Source organism: Vombatus ursinus, unplaced genomic scaffold (genome assembly GCF_900497805.2).
Source record: "Vombatus ursinus unplaced genomic scaffold, bare-nosed wombat genome assembly UNPS02014821.1, whole genome shotgun sequence".
NCBI classification, from domain to species: Eukaryota; Metazoa; Chordata; class Mammalia; order Diprotodontia; family Vombatidae; genus Vombatus; species Vombatus ursinus.
The window spans coordinates 50,980,227-50,998,500 of NW_020954599.1; the positions used below are offsets into that span (position 1 = coordinate 50,980,227).

Genomic DNA, 18,274 nt, shown 5'->3' on the forward strand with positions numbered 1-18,274 from the left:
ACCTCATGCACTTACTACCTGTGTGAACCTGGTTAAGTCAGTTAACCCTGTTTGCCTCAGTTTGTTCATCTGTAAAATGAGCTGGAAAAGGAAATGGCAAACCACTACATTATCTTTGCCAAGAAACCCCCAAATGGGATCACACAGAGTCCGACACATCTGAAATAATTGAACAATAACAAATGTGTATGTGTATGTATATATGAATGCCTTGTGCTAGGCCTTTAAAGTTTAAATGAAGATAAGAAGCAGCATGGTAGAGGCAATGTGGTACAGCAGAAAGAATTCTGGCTTTATAGTTGGAGGACTTGAGTTTGAATCTTACCTCTACCATTTATTGTCATTGAATGGTCAGTCATTCAACCTCAATTTCCTTATTTGTAAAATGAAGGGTTTGGCCTGATGGCCTCTCGGGTATCTTCCAGGTCTCAATGTATGACAAGATTATAGAGGGTTTCAGAGTCAGGAAGACCTGGGTCAATCTCACCTCTCATACAGGCAGCTAAGCGGCACCATGGATAGAGCCCTGGGTCAGGAAGAGCTGAGTTCAAATCCAGCATTAGACATTTATTGCTGTGTGACCTTGAGCAAGTTATTTAACCTCTGATTGCCTCAATTTCCTCATCTTTAAAATAGGGATAATAATGCCACCTACTTCCCAGGTTGTTGAGAATCAAATGAGATAATATTTGTGAAGCACTTAGCACAGTGTCTGGCACATTGTATAGATGCTAAATAAATGCTTGTTATTGTTGTTGCTGTTGTTGTTGTTATTGATACACACTATCTGGGTGACTGTGGCAAATCCCTTAACCTTTAAGTACCCCCAGGCAAATCTGTAAGACCTTAAGTTACAAAATAGTTACAGCTGGTATTGGAGAAGGAGTCCCTTCCCTGGGAGTTCTCTAAACCAAAAAAATTATAAGTCCACATTAAAAAACAATAATCTATTGTTAGATTATATAAGCTAAGAAAGCACAATAAGGAAATTTGTGATGAATAAATAAATTTCATTGTATCTATAAGGTTTTTCTAAACTTGAATCTGTTGATGGTCTTGCAGTTTAACTCAGCAGCCAAGCAGCTGATAGAACTGGACAAGGCTTTGTTGTCAGGTCCAGGTACTGACTCTGGAGAAGGCCCCTCAGGAACAGTCCACAGCAATGCAACAGCCCCAAAGCCCAGTGACACCAAGAAGAACACCAAGAAGCGGCACTCCTTCACCTCCCTCACCATGGCTAACAAGTCTTCCCAGGCTACTCAGAACCGCCATTCCATGGAGATCAGCCCTCCTGTCCTCATCAGTTCCAGCAATCCTACTGCTGCAGCTCGAATCAGCGAATTGACAGGACTTTCCTGTAGTGCTCCTTCTCAGGTAAATGAATCATCTGAGGTTGGAGGGTAGGGGGGCATACAGAGACTCTTGCACTAAAAACAAGCCCTGTTCTCTCCCTAATAATAGATGGTCATTTGGAAGTACAGTAGTGCTCTTGAGGCAAGATGAGATCATGTCTCCATCATTTCTTTTTTATCTCAACTAAAATTTCATTGGTATAGCAAACTCCCAGTAAGGAACCCCCATCATTATAGATAAGCATCTTCATTGCAAATTATCATCTTGGGCAGTACTCATAGATGGAGCTTGAACCCATATCTTCCTGGATATGAGTCTGGCTCTCTGTTCACTTCTTGTCTCTCACTGGTCCATTTTGCATGTGGGAAAGCAGAGGTTAGAGGGAAACTAACCAGAGTGTCTTTACCTAAGACCACCCAAGCAGTCCTTAGGAGAGGAAACATCTTGCCAACCCAACCAGTTGGGCCAAATTTCCCACATAAGGATGGTTCGGAAAAGTTTGCCAAGTAAAACTTTACTTTTATCCAGTCTTAGGATGCTGTGGTTGAAATGCTTTTTTTATAAAGCATTTATAAATTTATCAATTGCCTGTATTTATATAAGCCTACCTTCCTCTTTTAGTCTTTTCAGTAAGTATTACAGAGGAGGCAAAATAAGGTAAAGAAAGAGTTCTTTTAAAGGACCCACCCCCAAATGGGCTTAAAAGATCTCACGTGACTCTCAGTTCTCTGAGACTTGATGATCCTATAAGTGTCCTCCTGTATACTGGTGCACTAATCATGATACCCCTCGAGATCATGAGCACCTGCTGTTTGAGAAAATATAGTCATGTCAGTGTTGGGTGTTACTTTCCATCTCTGTTAAAATGTTTCCTTTTCAAACAACCACTTTCATTTGCTTTCTTGCCCTTCTAGCTCTGTGCATTGTTGTGTGGTACAGACTTATTTAGCTTCTGAACAGCCTTTTTTGGGTGCCATATCTGTGATCTCATTGATTGAAGGAACTCCTAGTGAGGAAATTCCCTCTACTAATACTGATCAGCACTTGCTTTACAATTTGGAGTCTCAGAATTGCCTGGGAAGCACTGAGAGGTTGAGTTTCATGCCCAGGGTCACACAGCCAATATGTGTCAGAGAGATCATCTTAACCCAGGTCTTCCTAACTCTGAGGTTGGAGCTCTATTCATGACTGCCACTTGATGGGTCTTTTAGTAGGGCTAAGGCATTTCTAAGTCAGTCATTCCATTGAGCAAACATTTGTAAAGCCCTTACTCTGTGCAGAGTGTGCGCACTTTGTTTTATTGAACACCCATCTGAGGTTCCCCTCTTGGAGCTTCTTGGATAGATTTTGGGGGATCCATGAACATAGGTGGAAAAAAATTACGTCTTCAATATAATTGGTTTCCTATGTAATCTTACTTATTTTATTTTATGCATTTAAAAACATTATTCTGAAAAGGGGTCCATAGGCTTCACCAGACTGCTGAAGGGATCCATGACACAAACAAGGTTTTAAAAAAACAACCTTATTTATATAGAGGAAAAAGACATGGCCTTGAAAACTTAATAGGAACAGGACAAAACATATATAAAATGTGTAGTAAAAAAAAAAATATGTTTACATTCATTCATTCAACACAGTTTGAATGCACAGTTCACCACTTATTAGGTACATGATTTTGGGCAAATGAGTCTCAATCTCCTCACCTCTGTAAAGTGGGAATGAAAGTAATTCTTTCTAATGCGTACACTTCAGGTCTCATGGCATAGTTTGTGAGAGAAGCTCCATGAACTGTCCAGGGCTGTGTACATGTGAGCTGCTACTATATTTTTATCCCAGAGTTTGAGATGACGTACAGATCTGTATCCAACAGGCTTTTCTTTCAGGGGATCGATCTGAAGGGGCCATAGCACCAAGTCCCCTGCCCAACCTGAGGCTACTATCCTTTGAAGGTAACCATATCCTAAGAAGAAACAACCTTTAGCTCCTAGTCAGCCCTGGGCCCAAGTCCTTCTTACCCCTGCACAAGGAAATAGGCTATGTGTCCCAGTGGAAAAACTTAGATTCTAATCCTTCCCCTGAGGTTACTGGTGTGACCCTGAGCAAGCCACTTAAACTGTGTTTGCTTCAGTTTCCTTCTCTACAAAATGAGGAGGTTATCTCTAAATCTGTGATCCCTGTAAAAAAGACATTTTTAATGAAATCTATAGTGTATGATCAGATACACAAAGTTTATCCCTCCATCATTCTTCTGTTTACTGTGTTATGCTATGTTGAGAGGATTTTATTGAATGGTAGGTGGTGCATTGGATAGAGTGGCAGGCCTGGAGGCAGGAAGACCTGAGTTCAAATCTGGCCCCAGACAATTAGTAGTTGTGTGACCCTGGGCAAGTCGTTTGCTTTAGTTTGTTTGCTTTAGTTTCACCATTTCTAAAATGGGGATAATAATAGCACCTACTTCCCAGGCTTGTTGTGAGAATCAAACGAGTTAATAGTTTTAAAGTGCTTAGCACGATGCCTAATAATCAATTATTTTTAAAGTGCCTACTGTGTGCCAGGCAGGGTGCTAAGTGCTTTACAATTATTAATTTCTATTTTTATCTATTTTCTATATCTATTCTCTTATTTCTATATAAATATTAGCTGTTATTATTCCACTGCTTATTTTTATAATGTAAGAATAGGTGTTCAAGTTTTCTCACTCCAGGTCATGACTCTGGTAGAATCTGTCTCTCAGTGGAGATGTTCATAGAATCCCAGGATTTGAGCTAGAAAGGACCCTAAAAATCAACTCATATGACCCCTTGCTTTACAGATGAAAAAACTAAGGACCAGAAGTGACTGGCCCACACTCACCTAGGAAGTAAAGGTCAGAATTTTGCCTGGAAGGTATTTCACATTCCATTCTAAATCAAATCACATGATGTTTTCTCTTAGAAGTCCCCCTTAGCACTTCACAACTGCCCACTTAGCCCAGTCCAGAGGTCCCATCCCTTTCTTACCCTTCCCCCACACGCTGTCAATCACCACCTCCCCTTCTCCCAGGCTGGCACCTCAAATACAAAAGTAATTCATTACCGTGTTAAAGACAGCTACCACCATCTTACCCTGGGAGTGCCTAACATTGTCTTCCTTAAAACTTTGGAAATTTATCACAGCAACTGTTGCCCCTTTGGGCATAGGCAAGGGTGAGAAATTCCCCCACCCTGGCTTGTTCAAAGGGATGTCTGTGGTCTGAAAAGAATAGAAACACAAAAATAGCTTAGTGATATTTATTCTTATATGTTTCTCATCTTATAGTGTTGTATATGCAGAGAAATGAGAGTACTAATTATTAGATATTGATCCATACAACTTTCCTTTGATATGGAAGGAAAACATGATTGTGGAGTATTTTATTTACTTATCATTTTTCTATTCTATCTTCTACTAAGGTCCTACTCTGATGCCTCATCATGGTATTAAGGAGTCCTTTGGGTTTTCAGGGTCTATATCATGGTCAATACACTCTAAAAGGCCCTAAGATCAGAAGAGATCAGAAGGATTCAATGGTTGGTCATTTAAGGACTAGCCGAAGTATGTGACAAAAGCTTATTACCAGGTTGGAGTTAGGTTGACAGATTTTTTGGCCACAGTAAACTGTATCCTGTGGTGCATTTTGATCAGTGGAGTAGAGTATAACCAATAAAATCACAAATCCTTGAAATACTAAACCATGATATATTAGCTATCACTATCCCTTCCACCTTTCCTGCTTCCACATAGGGGTTGAGATGGCTGTTGCTGAGTAACACTGTTATCTCTCTAGATTTTCTTCCATGACCATATGGAGTCTCATTTGAGACCTTGAAGGCATGCAATCACATCACTTCCCTGGGACAAAATTCCCACATCTGTAAAATGAGGGTGGGTCCCCTAAGGTTCCTTCTAATTCTACATCTGTGAACCAGGATAGAAATTACACTGGATTTAATAGAAATGATCATGTTGTCTCTAGAGACTTCAGATGCATGTGCTGTTTACCCCACTGACGTCATTATTTAGCTGCTCTGTTGGCTTCCTAAACAAGTGATAACTGACAGTGATGTAGCATTTTTAAGGTCTGCTAACTGTTTTATACACGATTTCTTCTGAGACGCCCAACAGCCTTGTGAGGAGGGTATAGCACATATTAAAAATCCCTGTTTCATAGATAAAAAAACTGAAGCCTGGTAAGAAGGTCATGGTCACACATCTAGTAAATGTTGAACCTAGGTCTTCCTGACCCCAAATCCAGCATTCCATCCATGATGCCATGCTTCTTCAGTGGGCCTCATTGAATGCATGTTACGTGTCTCACCTGGATATGTTTCTCTGTTTCTTTGTTCTAATGTCTTATTAATTGCTTCTGGTGTTTATTTTAAAATATTTGTATGAATGATTCATTTTTCTACGTGTATTTGGAGGCTGTTGTGCTTGGCTACTGTTCAGTGAAAGATAAATTTCACAAACATAAATAAAGATATTTGTTTATAAGATGTGTCATCCAGGTGAGTCACCAGAACAGGTGTGCACAGATATTTGTGACTGATAAGCTGTGTAGAAGGGATTTGGATTAGATGATCTCCAAGGCACCTTCTGGACCTATAATTTTATGATTCTGTGATAAACCTGTGGTAATGGATAATCATAACAACACAGTACAATGAGTTTGAAGTCCAAAGGCCTGAATCTGAATCTTGTATCTGTGCCTTACTAGGTGTGTGATATTGGCACCCATCTAGTGCTATTTTACCCCTAAGATCCCTTCTGGGTCAAAATCCTAGAATGGTAGTTCACATATACTTTGCAGAACTCTTCCTTATAACAGTGAGAAAGATGTACTATCGCCTCCATTTTATAGATGCAGATACAGAGTTTACATGATTTATGTAAGGCCAGTAAGTGGCAGAACTGAGACTCAAATCTGTGTTTTCTGAAAGAAACTTAAGTCCAACACTCACGATCTTTCCATTGAAACACATAATTAGTGGTTTTTGCCTGTTCACTAACCTCCTCTGTACAAGAACCTCACACACCAATGATTGATCTTGACCTAAGCTAGCCAGATGAGTCATTAATATTAGGCTTATTAGGACTGAGGATATTTTCACTAGCTTCAGGGAATGCGGAGAGCCTTCCATCTTCCTCATTCAACCTCCCTTTCATGTTGTCCTGGCCTAATCACTCTAATTTGTTGCACCAGGAAAAATAAATGGGGTGGAGTAGAAGATCAACACTTTCCTTCCCAAGATAATAATATTAATGAGGTTGATGTATTGGTGAGTTTTGCAGGATAGCTCCTAGCGGCCCCCCCCCCTCCCCCCGCTTTTTTATTTGTAATAAAGAATGTCTCTCCGACTAGGGGATATATTTGGAAATGAAAGTGTTACAAAACTAACAATACTAATAATTTTTTAAAACAATTTAATTATTTTCAGCCCACATGCTTTGTCTCTTTACTGGTATTCTCTTTATATAAGATTAAATGAGATAGTATTTGCAAAGCCCCTAGCACAGTGCCTGACATATAGTAGGTACTTTTAATAAAATACTTGTTTCCTTCTAATCATCTGTCTCCCACTTTTCTGATAATTAGGTTTTGGACATAATGACTGTTAAGAGTTGAAAGGGACCTGAGAGATCATCTAGTCCAGAGGTTCTTAATTTGGGTGTCATGGTTCCCTTTGGGCAGTCAAAGAAGCCTAGAGAATAGTGCTTTTGCAGAATAATGCTTTTAAATTCATGAAATAAGATGTGTAGGATCATAAAGGGAAACCAGTAGTAGTGAAATACAGTTATCAAAAGATTAGAAAAAAAATTTCATGGATCCCAGATTGAGAACTCTTGATCTAGTCCAACATGAGAATTTTACAGATGAATAATTGAAGGTTAAAGAGGCTAAGTGATTTGCTGAAGGTCACACAGGTAATAAATGACAAAGCTGATGCCAGGATATTCCTGGTTGTTTATTAATAGGTCCTGGGGGAGAGTCTAGGGTTCAGAGTGATGCACAGCTGTTTGGGCTCTGGTCCAGGGCCTGCAATTAACAGCACTCACAGCTTTCTGGCCTTCCTGGTCAACACCTGTTCTCATTTATCCCTATAGTAAACATGGCTTCATTTCTCAATACAGAGCGTCCCAAAAGTCCTAGTGCAGTTTTAATGGGATACTCTGTATTTGAAGCATGGAAGGAAAGAAGAGTGGATGATTGAATGAGCAGAAACTTTTCTAGTTAGAAAGTGGAAAACCATTGGGTTCAGTCTTTGAAAGGAAAGTTCACAAAATGTGCTTTCCAATAAAAGCTAACAAAATAGAGAAATAATGTTTTAATAGTAAGGAAAGAGAAATAAATGTTGAGGAAGGCCTGCTCACATAAATAATTGTATATAGAATCATCTGAAGTATAAATCTTGATTTGCTCAAGTCGACTCAACTCAAATATCTATTAAGTATCTGTTACATGCCAGGCACTATGCTGGGTGCTGGGATAGAGAGACAAAACCTGCTTCCTGGGGCAGCTAGGTGGTGCAGTGGATAGAGCACTGGCCCTGGATTGAGGAGGACCTGAGTTTAAATCTGGCCTCAGACTTACTAGCTGTGTGACCCTGGGCAAGTCACTTAACCCCATTGCCTAGCCAGAAAAAAACTAACCAAACAAGAAAAGCTAACTGGACACAGCATGTATGTGTCTGTGTCTGTGTGCATGTCTATGTCTGTATCTTTGTACAAGAAATATAGGAATAGTTGGAAATCTTACATTTCCTCAGAGGTACTTTAGTAGAACATACTATAGTACAAGACACTTAATTTTAGCCGTTGTTTAGAGTATGTTTAGTATCTTTAAATCCACTTGCAGTGATGGGATTTTCTGCGTTGATAGTATATCAACACTTTTCAGCCTTAAAACCTATACATGTTCCAAAAGTCTTGTTGAAGTTTTGAAGTTTTAAGCTTTAATGGCTTAAAATTTCACTAAGATACCCTGTATTGATGTGACTTGCTCCTGATGGGCTTCTGCTGTTGCTACTGCTACTACTATTATACCAGAATTCATAGCACTACCTAGAATATTGGAAAAATAAAAGAAATAACTGTGGGTTTTGCCATAGAACTAACTGTTTTACCCAATAGTCTTTTTTCTTTTCTCATATAGATTATTTATCTGACCTATGGAAAATGTGTTATATTAGAATTTCCTTGTGTATGTGGTTGTCATTCTTCTTAGCCTGCCATTGTTTCCTTAGTGGGGGAAAATTCATCAAAATTCAATTTAGCATTTATTGAGAGCTTATAAGACAACATGTTGGGTTGTGGAGACTCAGAGACACAATAGAGAGTCATGGGACTTTGATCCAAAACTCAGCACTGACATTTATTAGCTATGTGTCTTTAGGCAAGTTAACTAATTTCCTTGACCCTCAGTTTCTCCAAGAGTAAAATGAGAAGTTTGGACTGGATGGCTTCTGAGGGGTTCCAATAACTCTGTAATCCTTTGATTATCCCTGCCCTCAAGGAGTTTACATTCTTTTAAGGGGAGCACAAACTCCCCTTAGTACATAAAAGGCCATTTGAGAGAAGAGAAAGTGCCAACAAAAGGGATTTGGGAAGGTTTTTGAGAAGAGGTGGTGAGTTGAGCCTTGAAGAAAGAGAAGAACTGACAGGCAGAGTTCTGTCTTCATTTGTGTAAAGACTGTTTTGTAGTTGCATCCATATAGTTTGCATGTGTATCTTGGTAGAAAGACTCCCAAATACTTTATATATTCTGTAGTTATTTTGAATGGAATTTCTCTGTCTTTCCCTACTAGATATTGTTGGTAATATATAGAAATGCTGGTTGTTCATATGAATTTGTTGTACATCCTGTAATTTTGCTGAAGTTATTTTTAGTTAATTTTTGTTAATTTTAGTTAATTTTATGCTTGATTCATTAGGCTTCCTTCTCTAGATAGATCGGGGTTCTTGACCATTTTTTTCAGAAATGGACCCCATTTGACAGTCTGGTGAAGCCTCTGGACCCCTTCTCAAAATAATGTTTTTAAATGCACAAAATAAAATACATAGGATTACAAAGATAACAAAGTAATTCCAATATAGATATCAAAATACTTTTAAAGCTAGTTCATTGACTGTAGATAAAGAACCCCAAAGACATATACCATCATATCATCTGTAAAAAGTGATAGTTTTGTTTCCTCTTTTATTTATTCTCTCAGTGTCTTTTACTTGTCTTATAGCTATAGCTAGGACTTCTTGTGTTATATTAAATAGTAAGGGAGGGAGAGAACAAGCATTTATTAAGTGCCTTCTATGTGCCAGACATTGTACTAAGTGCTTTACAAATACTATCTCATTTGTTAACAGTAGTGGTAATAATGGGCATCTAAATTTTATACCTCTGTGAGAGGCAGAATTTAGGAGGGTAGGTCATTTCTAACAGGGGGGAAATCACCTGTTTGAACGCGCAGAAGCAAGCTATATCCCTTATTCTAGCTATGGGGGAAGGACCTTTTTGTTTAAAAGAGAAATAGAATAGACACCTTTCCCATCTTCAAGGTATCAGGTTGTGATCTGCAACTTGAGTGGAATTGATTAAGTGTCTAAGCATTGGACCTTGGAGTGAATGGACGTCCTTCCCAGCGCACATATTTCTGCTTGTATTGGTGCTGCTGACAAGGAACCTTTGAAGACAGTTACTTTAGCTGGACGTTGTCTCCCTCAGGCCTTGAAAAGTAATCACTTTCTGGAGGCATGTTGAGCTGACTGCATCTTAATCACAGGTGGAAGTTAGGGGTGTGGGTGAAGGAAATGATTGCCAAAGAGTGAAATGCCTTGTGAATTAAACCCAGATTTAACTTAGTGATAGCCTATGGAAGCTGAATCCTCAACAAGGTTTGAAGGGAGCTTGTGTGCAAATGATTGGGCATGGAGCTCTTTGCAGGGTTATTGAATCTGAGAGGTGGGTCCCGTGAAGAGCACCTTCCAAAAAGAATAAAGGTTTTTGTGTTGTTTCTTGTTACTGTGAAAGCCAAGGGCCGAGAGTGTTCATCAAACCAGGAGCCGTGTCTCCTACCTTTTACTGGTCAGCACAAAGGGAACAAAAATACATACTGCTTTTTAAAATGAGGGAGACTGCATAGTAAACACTGCATGATTTGTTTCTCTGGAGGCTATGCCAAGATAGTGTGTTTGTTACATGAAATTCACAGTCCAAGATCACATGTTGAGAGTTGGGAGGGACCTCAGAGGCCATCTAGCCTAACCTTTTCATTTTATAGATGAAGAAAGTGAGACCTAAAGAGGTAACGTGACTTACCCAAGATCCCACAGGACAGTAGGTAACACAGCTGGGATTTGACTGCAAATTCAAAGCTCGTTCCACTGTGACTACACTGCTTTTTCTTTCCAGGCTCGTCGTGCATTAAATTCATAGTTGGTTTTCTAATAACCCTTTTTATATGTATTTTTCTTGACAGGTTCACATCAGTACCACTGGGCTAATTGTAACCCCGCCTCCGAGCAGCCCCGTCACAACGGGACCTTCATTCACCTTCCCATCAGATGGTCCCTACCAAGCTGCCCTTGGAGTAAGTATCATATTATTTCTCCCATCTTTAATGATTTTGTCCTTAGCTGTTTATCGAACAGTTGGCATTAATTTGGTTCTCTCAACTTCTAAGCAGCCCTAGTTTATTATTGATACTTGTTCCTTTGGGTGGAAGCCTCACCAGTCATATCTTTCACCTATAGTGTTAGTCATCTGGAGTATTATTTCTGCCAATTTTGCAGTTAAAATCGAAAAGTCTCTCCTGAAGTGTGCCAATTTTCACCCTTTCTTTTAATACTAAACAAGCTTATACCTAACTGTATATCCTATACTATGATATGTAATAATGATAATACTAAACACACCAGCCAAAATGGACTGTTTCTCAGATACATCATGTCCTATGCAGGCTGCATGCTGAATACCCATCTGCCCAGCTGCATCCGTCCAGCATGACCTTCAAGGCCCAACTTAAATGCTTTCTCATTCAAGAAGTCTCTCTTGAAGTCCCCAGCTGGAATAAATCTCTTCCTTTTCTGAACTAACTTTATCCATGCAATGATTCATCAAGTGAATTTTTAAGCATCTGTTATAGGCAGACACTGGGAGTGAAACTGAATTTAGACAATCTAATTGTCCTCATGGAACTTATAGTCTGATGGTCTCAGAAAAAAATACTTATACATTCACATTCTGTTGTTTATTATAGTTAGGTGAGTGTGTGTCTAATCTTTCCTTCTACACAATAACAGTTGAGACTAGTGGTTGGTAAGTTAGGCAGCTGCTTGAGGTGCTTTTTATAAATAGAGGATAGAAAATGGATCTCAGAGAGCTAAGGATCATCTCCATACCATAATGATGATGATGAATATAACAATTATATTAATAATTTAAAATTATATATTAATGTAAATATTATGAATTACTATTATATGTTAATATAAATAATAGTTATAACAGTAATAATAATAATAGGATAAGGGATAGACCTCTGACTTCATTGATAAAGGGAGCCCCTAGACGAGGAAACTCCATCTGACGGTGCAGATCATCACTTTCCCTGCAATTTATAATAATAGCCAACATTTATATAGCACTTAATATGTGCCAGGCACTGTGCTCTGTACGTTACAATTATTTCCTTTGATCTTTACAAAAAATGTTGGGCAGTAGGTATTATTATTTTCCCCATTTTACAGATGAGGGCACTGAAGTAGACAGAGGCTAGTCAGTGTCTGAAGCCAGAATCTCCACCTAGTGGCAGCTTTAGCATCTTAGAGAATGATCTTAGAGAAGGGAATTGATTTGCTCAGGATCACACAAGTAGTGTAAACAGCTGTGGGATTTGAGCCCAGATATTACTGACTCCAAAGCCAGTGCCTCTTGGCACTGTACGAAGCTGCCTGTCTCTTTAATGCCAAAGAATTCCATGCTGTATTTAGTGCCACACAATGCAAAAAGCATTTATTTAGCATCTGCTAGGTGCTTAGTGTCGTACTGGGAATGCAGAGGTGAAAATAAAAACAGTTTATCCCCTCAAAGAGCTTATATTCTACTTTTTGTTGTTGTTGTTCAGTTATTTCAGTTGTGTCTGACTCTTCCTGATCCCATTTGGGGTTTTCTTGGCAAAGATTCTCGAGTGATTTGCCATTTCCCTCTCCAGTTCATTTTATAGATGAGGAAACTGAGGCAAACAGGGTGAAGTGACTTGCCCAGGGTCAGAGCTAGTCAGTGTCTGAGACCACATTTGAACTCAATGAAGATGAGTCTTCCTGACTTCAGGCCCTGCATTCTATCCACTGTGCCACCTAGCTGCCAGGTAGTCTACTTACACAGCTAGGAAAAGCAAAATATATAGAATATAAATATAGAATATTGGGGAAGGGGGTCAACAACTGGAGGGATCAGGAGCAAACTTCTGTAGGAGATGGAACTTGAATTGAACCTTGAATGGAGCAAGGGATTCCAAGTAGCAGGAGGAGAACATTCCAGGTGTGGATGTAGCCTGTGCAAAGGCCAAGCACACAGTAGGCAAATCTGGAGCATGTCGATATTTATTTTGTGACAAGTCATGTTGTTCTTGTTGTTGTTCAGTCCTGTCTGACTCTTCGTGACCCTATAGACCATATTGTTCACAGTATTTTCTTGGCAAAGATACTGGAGTGCTTTGCCATTTCCTTCTCCAATGGAGTAAAGCAAACAGAGGTGAAGTGACTTCCCTAGGATCACACAGCTCGTGAGCGTGTGAGGCTGGTTTTGAACTCAGGTTTTTCTGACTCTAGGCCCATTGTTCTATCCAGTGAGCCACCTAGCTGCTCTGACAAGTCACAGTCACAGATTAAAATGAATCCTCAAAGACAGAGTATAGTAATGTAAAAACAACTCATTTTCCAACCCTTGCAAAGGGGACACAAATGCCTTGCCCACCTGTGGACATTGTAGTGGAGTGAATCTCATTCTTCTTTGCAGTGCTTACAGTGAATAGCACAGTAATAATAATTGTTATTATTATTAATAGCTAGTAATAGCTACTCAAGCTATTACTTTTGTAATTACTATTATAATGTAATAGCTAGTCAAGAACTATGTGTTGAGTCAATGAATAACTAAATGACTTTGTTGAAGCCAGGATGGGCAAGTTACTCAATATGCACCAACTCAGGATTAGTTGAAGGAACTGGAGATAGTTACCTGGAGAAAAAAAGACTTAGCAGGGTCTTAATAACTGCCTTCAAGTATGCGAAGGAATATTGTATAGAAAAGGGATTGGGCATATTTTGCTGGACATGACTGAAATGACTGAACCAAGAACAACAAAAAAGTATAATATAAGCTCTTTAAGGCTTATAAAGGGATAGATTGGCACCCCAAAGGACAGAATTAGGAGCCATGTTTGAAAGTTACAGAGAGGCAGATTTAGGTTTGTTTAAATGAAAAACTTCCTAGCAGTTAGAGATATCTAAGAGTATAATGTGTTTAGTTCTGGGCATCATGGCTTAAGTAAAACATTGATAAGCTGGAGAGTGACCATGAAAGGCCAAGCAAGATGGTGAAGGGTCTTGAGTCTGTGTCATCTGATGATAAGCTGAAGGAACTAAGCATGTATAGCATCAAGGAGAACCTGAAGGATTGTCACTGGAGAATATAGTAGACTTGTTCTCTTTGGCCCCAGTGGGCAGAGCCAGGGTGGAGGCTGCTAAGAAGACAAGTTAAGCTTGATATTACACTAAGGAAAACTTCCCAGTGTTGAGAGCTGTCCCCAAAGTGGAATGGGCTGCCTCAAGAGGTGGTGGGATCCCCACTCCTTGTGGGTCTTGAGAACGGCCTGAATTCACACTTCTGGGATGTGTGAATGGGCTGCATTGGGAATTGGTAGATTCAGCCTCATTTGAGTTCTTTAAGTGGAGATTGAATGACCCCTCTTTGGGGATAGTGTAGTGAGGATTCCTTGTCAGGTACAGAGTAAATTAGACAGCCTATTAAATTCTTTCTAGTTCTGAGATTTTGTGACTCTGTAATGCTGAGGAGATCAGTGGCATGAAACAATAACGTGTTTTCTTGTGGTCTTCAGCCTCATTTCTTATAGGCCTCACCTTTATTTCTTTTGATCTACCAGTCTCTTGCTTTTTTATGTTGTTTTGTTTCCTTTTGTTTTTATGTCACCCTCATTTCCTGTTAGCCTCTCTCTCCCCTCACCACCACTCCTAAACTCTCCTTTGTAACAGTGAAAAATATTTAAACAAAACCAACCCAAGGACTATATTTGACAGTGCTTGGCATGTATAGATGAATGAACTGTATAGGCTGGGATCACCATTGTTTGTTTATTTATTTATTTATTTTTAGTTTTCAACATTCACTTCCATAAAATTTTGAGTTCCAAATTATCTCTCCATCTCTACCCTTCCCCCACCCTAAGACGGCATGCGATTTGAGGTAGACTGTACACATGCATTCATATTGAACCTGTTTTCACATTAGTCATGTTGTAAAGAAGAATTAGAACCAGTGGGAGGAACCACGAGAAAGAAGAAACAAAAGAAAAAAAAGAGAGAGCAAATGATATGCTTCAATCTGTATTTAGACTCCATAGTTCTTTTTCTGAATGTGGACAGCATTTTCCATCGTGAGTCCTTTGGAATTGTCTTAGATCCTTGCATTGCTAAGAAGAGATGAGTCTATCAAAGTTAATCATCGTACATCGTGGCTGTTAACTGTTAACTGTGTACAGTGTTCTCCTGATTCAGCTCACTTCACTCAGCCTCAGTTCATTTAAGTCTTCTCAGGTTTTTCTGAAGTCGGCCTGCTCATCATTTCTTAGAGCACAATAGTATTCCATTACATTCATATACCACAACTTGTTCAGCCATTCCCCAATTGATGGGCATCCCCTCAATTTCCAATTCTTGCCCACCACAAAAAGAGCTGCTATAAATATTTTTGTACATATGGGTACTTTTCCCATTTGTATGATCTCTTTGGGATACAGACCTAGAAATGGTATTGCTGGGTCAAAGGGTATGCACATTTTTATAGCTCTTTGGGCATAGTTCCAAATTGCTCTCCAGAATGGTTGGATCGTTTCACAACTCCACCAACAATGCATTAATGTTCCAGTTTTCCCACATCTTCTTCAGCATTTGTCATTTTCCTGTTTTGTCATGTTAGCCAATCTGATATCAGAGTTGTTTTGATTTGCATTTCTCTAATCAGTAGTGATTTAGAGCATTTTTTCATATGACTATAGATGGCTTTAATTTCTTCATCTGAAAACTTCCTATTCATATCCTTTGACCATTTATCAATTGGGGAATGAATTGTATTCTTTTATAAATTCGACTCAGTTCTCCGTATATTTTTGAAATGAGGTCTTTATCAGAGAAACTGGTTTTAAAAATTCATTCCTAGTTTTCTGCTTCCCTCCTAATTTGATTGCATTGGCTTTGTGCAAAACTTTTCAGTTTAATGTAATCAAAATTATGGAATTGAAATTGTTGAAGGAGACATTCACACTGAAGAGATCACTGATCAATATGATTGCTTGAGCGTGGATGAAATAGAAAAAAGGGAGGGAATTCAGGGGACATACAGACGAGGCACAAAAGAGGAAGAGAACAAGGAAAAACCCTCAGCAGTGAAAAACAAGCAAGCACAACTTTAGAAAACAAAGAAATAATTGGCAGCAACTTAATTTTTTGAAATAAAAGGAAGCTGTTGTCAAGGTCTCAGAAAGCTGGGGAGAATGAATTGTTCATTGTGCCCAAGGCAAGGGGTGAAAGCTTTAACAACTGGCCCTGAGATAATCATCATATTTGTTTTTTACTCTCAGTGGGATAAATCAGGCATTCTCCTATTAAAAAAAAAAGTGAAGTTTGCTCTGATTAGATGTGGAAAAGAAACTTCAGGAAATTCTCTGGCATCTTTCAGCTACAATTGTTTATAGGACAGCTACTTGGTAAAGGAAATGTGGTTGTGCTTTTCATTCCTTCGGGAAAATGTGAAGTACAACTGAGATTGAGTGAGACATGATTCCCATGAAAATGGGGTCAAAAAGGATGTTTTGTCCAGAGACCAGTTCCATGAAAAACCTCCTCTCTGATTTCCTAGGATGGAGGCAGGAAGAACAGAAAACTCCTCTCCCATCCTCCTTTCCCTGTAAACATCTATCCCCAACATCTAGCTGATTGGTGCTTCTGTTGTGAGTGGCCCACCACACATGGAAAATACTAATTTCATTTCCTAAAGGGAGAGGAAAAAAAGACGTAACTTTCTGATCTTGGAATAGTTAATTAACAGAAAAAGCACAAAGGTGGCTGGGCTTCAATTCCCAGAGATTAAAATTTAAAAATGGAATGTATGTCAAGCCACGTGTAACCATGAATTCACCCTAGGACAGATTAGTGAAAGTAAAGTTCTAGCACAAGATGGGTCCAGAAATTGGTTTACATCAGATCATTTTCTCTTAGGATTAGCTACTCAAATCTGCATGCTGGCCAGGTAAAAGGAGAGTTTATGAGTTAGTATGAATACTGTGCCAATAGCAGTCAATGAAATACCAAATTCAATTTGGCTGGGATAGTATACACTTGTGCCTGACATTATCTCAAGGGGCACAGATGACTGGAAGGCAAGGTTTTTGAAAACTTCACATAAACATTTTGGATTGCAATGAAATGATCCAAGTTTCATTTACCCTGGATATCACATATTAATGCTATTAGGTGGTAGGTTTAGAATGGGAAAGGTCTCTCAACTTACAATTTTATAACTAGCACTTATATATAACACTTTAGGGTTTGCAAAGTGCTTTGCAGAAATTTCATTTTATCCTCACAATAACCCTGAGTAGGTGCTGTTGTTATCCTCATTTTACAGATGAGGAAGCTAAGGCGGGTATAGGTTAGGTGACTCTCCCAGGGTCACATAGCTAGTAGGTGTCTGAGACTAAATTTGAACTCGGGTCTTCCTTACTCCAAGCCTGGTGCTCTAGCCACTGCACAGTCTTGATGCTTTTAAAACATTTTGCTTTTCTTCACTTGAAGTCTCCAAAGACCACTAGTTTTCCATTAGTGGAAGATGTTGCAGAGGGTTGTTATTCAGCTGGGATTAGGTTTAGCATCTGTGATGCTATGTCCAATGAAAGTCTTGGGGGCTGGTTCCCTTAAGGAAAGACATACGTCTTGTTGTGCAGCTTTTTAGGCTGCAAATGCCAAGATTAGAATATGGACTGAAAATTATTTCTAGTATTTTTCAGAATTTCAGCTTGTTGTACATGTTTTACACAGGAGGTGGCTGTGAGAGTTCTTTTAAAGTAGACACCAGGAAGAATTGCCAACATTTGCTTGTCAATAGATTTTGCTGGACCAGTAAAACAGTGGGTTTTATTGGACCAGAAATCTCCATGGTAGGTAATTTCTCAAGCTTCTTTCCATTTAGTAGGACTTAATCTATTTATTAGAGAAGTGATATTTTCAGAAGGGTTTTGTTTTTTTTTTTTTCTTTACCTGTGCGTTTATTTGAATCCGTAGAAAGTATTTGTTTCATAGGTTTTCATGGCCAAAGAATGGCAACTAGGTGGTGCTGCAGATAGAATACCTGACCTGGAATCAGGAAGATGTGAGTTCAAATCTGGCCTCAGATACCTACTAGCTGTGTGATCCTGGCCAAGTCATTTAACTCTGTTTGCCTCAGTTTCCTCATCTGTAAAATGACTTGGAAAAGGAAATGACAAACCACTCAGTGTCTTTGCCAGGAAGACCCCAAATGGAGTCACGAAGAGTTGGACACAACTGAACAACACCAGCTAAAGAAATATTCACCAAGTTCATCAAGGCCACCCTAGTACTGATGGGTATC

General features: G+C 39.1%; 1 protein-coding gene across 1 annotated transcript in view; it reads left to right on the forward strand.

The window, feature by feature from the left end:
- The window catches only part of SH3RF1 (SH3 domain containing ring finger 1), a 208,861-nt gene that overhangs the window by 152,613 nt on the left and 37,974 nt on the right, over nucleotides 1-18,274 (forward strand). The window contains exons 5-6 of the mRNA XM_027837607.1: nucleotides 1,063-1,374; nucleotides 10,848-10,958. Coding sequence (XP_027693408.1) covers nucleotides 1,063-1,374; nucleotides 10,848-10,958 — 423 coding nt within the window. The remainder of the gene's footprint in view (nucleotides 1-1,062; nucleotides 1,375-10,847; nucleotides 10,959-18,274) is intronic.